Raw genomic sequence first — 6583 nt, 5'->3', positions numbered from 1 at the left:
GAAACCTATAAAGTGCCTGCTGTGCGTATACTTACACTATAAAGTTAATGTGTCCATCCTTACTCTTTTTCCTGTCTCTAAAGGCCCACGCTGTTTCTAGTGACACAATCCAAAAAGAGAGCAGGAAAACAATGAAACTCCAGGACCCCGTAGCTTGGAGGTTACTAGTTGAACTGGGCATGCCCAGTCACCAGGCAGATTTTTTTCGATGAAGTGGAAACTACAACAGCGCTTACCGTGTGCGCGGAGGTGGGCGTGCCCTCGTGGAATTTAGAATGTTGCCGCAGCCAATGGGGCCTCGCGGCCGGCTGCCGGGGCTCCTCATTGGGTGAGCGAGGAGACGAGCGAGTAGAGGGCCCCTGGAGGGAGCCGCGGAGGTGCAGGTCGGAGAGGCCGGGTCCGCTGTGCCCTGCGCGTGAGCAGCTGCAGGGGCAGCGGCAGCATCCAGCGGCGGTGTCTGCAGTTCCACCCCGTTGCTTTACTTTTTAGCTGCACGAACGTAGTCATTATGCCGAAGAGAAAGGTAAGTCTCACCAAAAAGATTTCAAAGGCCTTCAAATTGTGCTTACAGCAGATCTTGTCATTGCAATGGATTGCGCGGAATGCACTTGGTAGTAACTCCGGGTTTGCGAATCTTTTTGCTTCTCCACGCTTGTTTTCAGATGCCTGTTGCAGACATTCCTCCTTCCCTCCCTTCCTCCCTCGGTCCCCAAGGATTTCTGAATGTTACTTTCTCTCCAGCGACGCCGCTTCCCTTCTTTTTTGAACTCCTGGTAACTGGAATGGTTTCCACCTTCTAACAAGAAGAAGCAAAAGCGCTTTCCATTCCCCTTTCCAGGAGGGGAGTTTCCTCTTTGAAACTGCCGGGTTGTGGAAAAGCAGTGATTGGGGGAAAACAAGTCCATGCATAGAGAGATCGAAAAAAATAAATAAGTCGGGCAGATGTTGGGGTTATTCCCAGGTGGGCCTAGCCCACGGCTGGGCGCGCCGCGTTGGCTCTGAGGCCAAGAGAGAGGGAAAGCCATGTTTAAAATAGCACTCACCCCCCTGCTCGCCTCCGCTGCAGACCCGTATGTACCAACTCCAGTGTCAATCAGGGCTGGGGACGGCGCAGGCGGGGCCGGGCTGCCGGGACCTGCCCGCAGTTCGCGGCGGGAGCGGCGGAGTTAGCCACGCATCGGACGGGACGGCGCCAGTGGCGCCCACTCTGGCTGCCAAGGTCAGGGGCCACCGGGTCCACTCTGGCGACCCAAGCCCACCCTCAGTCGGGCAAGGCGGGGCGCGCGAGCTCCCAAGTCCCTCAGTGCTCACCGGGAACTGGGATCATTTTCGTCTCGGCTTCGGTTCCTTTTGGACTATTCCGCGCGGGTCGCGGACACCAAGTATCGCACACCGCGGCGCACGTTTCCGTAGGTGCCGGGCTCGGACCCCGTCATTGTCCCGGGGAGGGAAGGGAAGGCTTGCCTCCACCCTGAGAAAACCGGTGTGTGGCGGCTGTTCTGAGAAAATGCTTTGCACCCTCCCACCGCCTGCCAGCAGTGTGAGCCAGTGAGTGTATTAAATTTGAGGCAAAATTACAAATAATATCCTGCATTATCAATTAAAAACTGTGGACTGATTGGTGTAAATGAATGCGTTACTTTAAAATATTGAAGTTTTAAAAATACAGAAGGTTTTGCTTTCTTACCTACCATTACTAAGAATTTGGTGGAAACTTGTCGCCACTTTTTAACAAATATAACGAAAGTGTTTTTTTTTCTTAGAGTTTATCGTGCACATACTATGTGCTTCATATTGTGGGAAGAATTTGGCTTGCGTGATTTCATTTACTCCTCAGTACACCCCATTGAACTAGGGCTTAGAGACATGAGTTACCCAACATTTCACCAACCAATTGCTAGTAACCAAGGTTTAATTAGATACTGTAGGTTCAGCGTCCTTACTTTCAAACATTATTCACTCATTCTTTTCATTTAGTGGTGGTAGGTGAAGAGGAATTTAGGAAATGCAGAGATTCCCAGCCCTAGAAAATGGATGGCATTTACTAATATTTGAGATTCATTATTTAAAGTTAATGTTTATGAAAGTATTGTTTTTCTAGCCCTGTTTTACTAGAACTAAGATATTTAAAATGATGGCCACTATTTTCAGCATTTTATCTGAGGTTCAGTGACAGGGTTGGGAATTCTAGTAGAGTCACATCCTTACAGAGTGAATGGTGCCTTCCCCTTTCCTGAGAATTATTAACAAATTTAAATGAACAGTAACTTAGATATGCACAAAACCCATTATTATAATGGACCCTGATGTGCTGGAGTCCTTGTTGTTAAAGGGCCAGAATTGGTGAAATCATTCTTACCTTCCCTTGCTGTCCACCTTTCTAAAGGAAACAGTAGGGAAGAAAAGAATTACAGTAGAGGAACTGTCTTTTGGTTATTGTTTTATTTCCCTGGAAGGCAGGGAGCACCCCTGTGAAGAAGCTAGCCAGCCATCCTGGGACTAGAGACAAACCTGTGTACAAGTACCTGAATGTCATCCCTCAGGACATCAGAGTATTCTTTAGAGATGGAAAAACTGTCCTTGATTAGTAAGAAGGCTCCTCATTTATACCTGGAGCCCAAAGTTGATACCTGAAAAGAAGCAGCCACAAATTAAACATAGCTAACGTGGCCATCCCATCTATCAGTCAGACCTTAGAGCTGCCTCATAGAATCCTGGAGTTTGTTGGAGCTTACATTGGAAAGCACTATCTTTAGGTAAAGCCTGCCTGGATGCAAAGAGAAGAACTGAAAACAATCTGTGCCTAGCTTTTTGAGATATGTAAAGCTGGGGCAACTGCTAAAGCATTTACATACTACTCCACATTATTTTTCTTGACTAAAGGGACTGCCTGTTCTACATTATAATACATTTGAGGAAAGTGCCCACAATACCTTTTTTTTTCTCCATCTTGGCCCTTTTTTTTCAACACTTCCCGGAAATCAAGAAAAGTTATTTAATGAACACCTGTTTAGGCTGTTCTGTAGTGTAGGATCTGGAATCCTACCACTGCTTTAATGTCGTAGGGATACATAGTTTGCTCTCATGGAACTTATATTTAATTCATTGAAGATGATAAGAGTGACAGGCACTAAACACTTGAATAATGTTAAGACTGTATATATGTGCCAGAATATATAGTATAGGTATAGATTCTAAATGCTGTAGAATTGATAGGGAAAAAAGGTTGAATTTGGGCTGGTCTTGCAAGGGTGGGTGGGACTCAAATATATACAGAGAAAAACAGTCATTTTCTGTTATCCGGCATTTCAATGCCTCTTCTGATTATTTCTTAACCAGCTATACAACTTAAAAGCCATAATATCCACATTAATATAAAATGTTCTTTTATTTCTTAATCATATCTTTGTTTTATCTCTTTGTGTGATAGTTATAGCTATGTTAAACCAAATAGGTGTTTTTTTTTATAACTGCTGTAGAATTTTTTGAAGCACTCAACAATAAGGAATTCTTTCGTTAGCATTAAATCTCCTTCTGAGTTTGTAAAATAAGAATGAAATTCAGTTTCCTGTATTTATTACCTAATGGGTGATGGGTCATTCACCATCTATTAATAGTGAGTGACATAGCAAGGAAAATGATAATATGCATGAATGCAGTGGTTGTGAGATAATGAGTGACTGAGTTCTAGAGTGTTCTGGTCAGACATCCATGAATGCCTACACTGGTCACATTGTTATATGATGATATGATGTCCTACAAAGAGGCATCAGCCAGTGAGGCCTAGAGTCATAGCCTGGCATGATTAGCAACAGCAAACACATTTTCACATCCTTCTTTTTATTTTTCCAGTATCTCATCACTAGAACTATTGGAAATATCTAGTGTATCACATCAGAAGTTCTCTAATGAGGCAGTTGTCCATGAATTTGGGGTATAAACATTCGTGTTTCTTTATACACTTAAAGGCTTAAGGAAGAAAAGGCTGTCTGCCTCTAGCTTTGAAATTTGAAATTAGGGTTTTTTTCTCTTAAAGTAGAAAGGCCCGATAGTGCTGGGCTTGGCACGGAGGATGATTAACTAACAATATTCAAGGTTTCTGATTAATGTTTCAAAAGAATATCACATGTCAAAACACCAGAGACAGACTCTGGAAGTGAAAATACAGATGAATGTGACTACATGAAAATGAATATTTCTGTATGACAAAAAGAAAAACCTATTGTTAATAAAATCTAAAAACTTACGAAAAACTGGGAAAAAATATTTGTACCACAGATCACCGAAAAAAGTTTGCTAGTTTAAAAATATAAAAGAGTCTCACATGTTCTTATGGGAAAGATGTATATTTAGAAACTAGCAGACCCAAATAGATGAAATGTTTAGATTTGCTAGAAATCAAAGAAATGTATATTATTAAGAATAAGGAGATGTGATTTTTTAAAAAACCAGTCTGGTAAAAAAGATTATAAGTATCACTGCTAAGTGCTGCATTGTACTGACACTCTAGCAGCAGTCAGGCTATATGGATGGGAATATAATTTACTTTAAAAAAAAAAAAAAAGCTTGGGGTGCCTAGGTGGCTCAGTTGGTTGAACGTCTGACTTCAGCTCAGGTCATGATCTCACAGCTCGTGAGTTCAAGCCCCACATCGGGGTCTGTGCTGACTGCTCAGAGCCTGGAGCCAGCTTCAGATTCTGTGTGTGTGTCTCTCTCTGCCCCTAACCCACTCGCATTCTGTCTCTGTCTCTCTCAAAAATAAATAAATATTTTTTAAAAAAAGCTTTATTGGAGGTATGATCTACTTCCCATAATGTCCATTCATCTATGCAAATCAGTAATTTTACATACATTTATAGAGTTGTATGACATTACCATAATCCAGTTTTGAGCCATTTCCATCACTGGAGAAAGGTTTCTCAAGTTTTTTACAGCCAGTCCCTGCTCCCACCCCAGTCCTAGGCAACCACGAATCTACTGAGATTTGCCTTTTCTGGAAATTTTACATAAAAGGAATCAAACAACATGTAGTCTTTTTTTTTTTTTTTTTTTAATTTTTTTTTTTTTCAACGTTTATTTATTTTTGGGACAGAGAGAGACAGAGCATGAACGGGGGAAGGGCAGAGAGAGAGGGAGACACAGAATCGGAAACAGGCTCCAGGCTCTGAGCCATCAGCCCAGAGCCCGACGCGGGGCTCGAACTCACGGACCGCAAGATCGTGACCTGGCTGAAGTCGGACGCTTAACCGACTGCGCCACCCAGGCGCCCCCAACATGTAGTCTTTTGTGTCTGGTTTCTTTCAGCATAATGTTTCCGAGGTCCATATGTGTTCTAGCATGAATCAGAATTTCGTTCTTTTCTGTTGCCCAGTGATCATCCATTGTTCATCCTTTCACAAATGGATGGACATTTGGATTGTTCCAGGTTTTAGTTATTATGAATAACGCTGCTGTGAATATTTATATGTAAGTCTTTCATGGGCACATTTTCATCTGTCCTGGGAACTTTCCTAACTGTAGAACTGGTGGGTGGTTTGAAAGTCTATTTTTAACGTTTAGGTAACTTCCAAACTGTCTTCCAAAGTGATTGTACATACCATCAACGGATGAGGGTTCCAGTGTTTCAACATCACTGATATTGTCAGTTTTAGTTTAGTTTTTTTCTTTGTAAGGTTTGTAAGGTTTGTATTTATTTTTGAGAGAGTAAAAGTGGGGGAGGGTCAGAGAGAGCGGGGACAGAGGATCCAAAGCAGGCTTCATGCTGACAGCAGTGAGCCTGATGCGGGCAAACTCCTGAACCGTGAGATCATGACCTGAGCCAAAGCCAGACACTCAACCGACTGAGCCACCCAGGTGCTCCTGATATTGTCACTTTTTATGCTTATAGCCATTCTAATAAATTTAATTTGTATCTCCATAATAACTAATGATGATGAGCATCTTTTTGTGTGCTTACTAGCATAATGTATGTCTTAGGTGAAATGTCTATTCAGATGTTTTTGCCCGGTTTTTAATTGGGTTGTTTCTTATTGAGTTGTTAGAGTTCTTTAAATATTCTAACACAGGGCCTTTATCAGCTATGTGATTTGTAGATATTTTCTTCCAATCTGTGGCTTTTTAAAATTTGGAAAAACAGATGGTTTTTTTAATTTTGATAAATCCATTTAGTGTCATGTTTAATAAATCTTTGCCTGATGCAGAGTCACAATTATTTTCTCATAAAGCTTTATAGTTTTAGCTCTTATATTTGGTTCTATGATCCACTTTGAGTTAATATTGTACCTAGCGTGAGATAAGGGTTTAAACTCTCTTTCTCTCTCTCTTTTTTTATTTTTTGGCATGTTGATAGCCAGTTTTCCCAGCACCAGTTGTTGAAAAGACTATTCGTTTGCCACTAAATTGCTTAGGTACTCTGGTGGAAAATCGGTTCATCTTAAATGTAAAGGTTTCTTTCTGGGCTGTCAGTGATATTCCATTGTCTATATGCCTGTCCTTAGATCCGTACTGCATTATCTTGCTTACTATGGTTTTAGAGTAAGATTTGAAATCTGGTAGTGTCAGTCCTCCAGCTTTCTTCTTCTTT

The 6583-nt window shown here is 41.8% G+C and overlaps 1 protein-coding gene across 5 annotated transcripts in view; it reads left to right on the top strand.

The window, feature by feature from the left end:
- Positions 1-257: 257 nt before the first annotated feature.
- The window catches only part of HMGN3 (high mobility group nucleosomal binding domain 3), a 31468-nt gene continuing 25142 nt past the window's right edge, over positions 258-6583 (top strand). Inside the window, exon 1 of one of the 5 annotated variants that reach the window (XM_043591868.1) lies at positions 258-523. In XM_043591868.1, coding sequence (XP_043447803.1) covers positions 509-523 — 15 coding nt within the window. In that variant the 5' untranslated portion in view covers positions 258-508. The remainder of the gene's footprint in view (positions 524-6583) is intronic. The other 4 variants (XM_043591869.1, XM_043591870.1, XR_006298979.1 and 1 more) reach the window with 4 other exon arrangements.

This window comes from Prionailurus bengalensis, chromosome B2, assembly GCF_016509475.1.
Source record: "Prionailurus bengalensis isolate Pbe53 chromosome B2, Fcat_Pben_1.1_paternal_pri, whole genome shotgun sequence".
Classification (NCBI taxonomy): domain Eukaryota; kingdom Metazoa; phylum Chordata; class Mammalia; order Carnivora; family Felidae; genus Prionailurus; species Prionailurus bengalensis.
The sequence above is the reverse complement of the archived record's forward strand: the minus strand, read 5'-3'. Positions and strand labels throughout refer to the sequence as shown.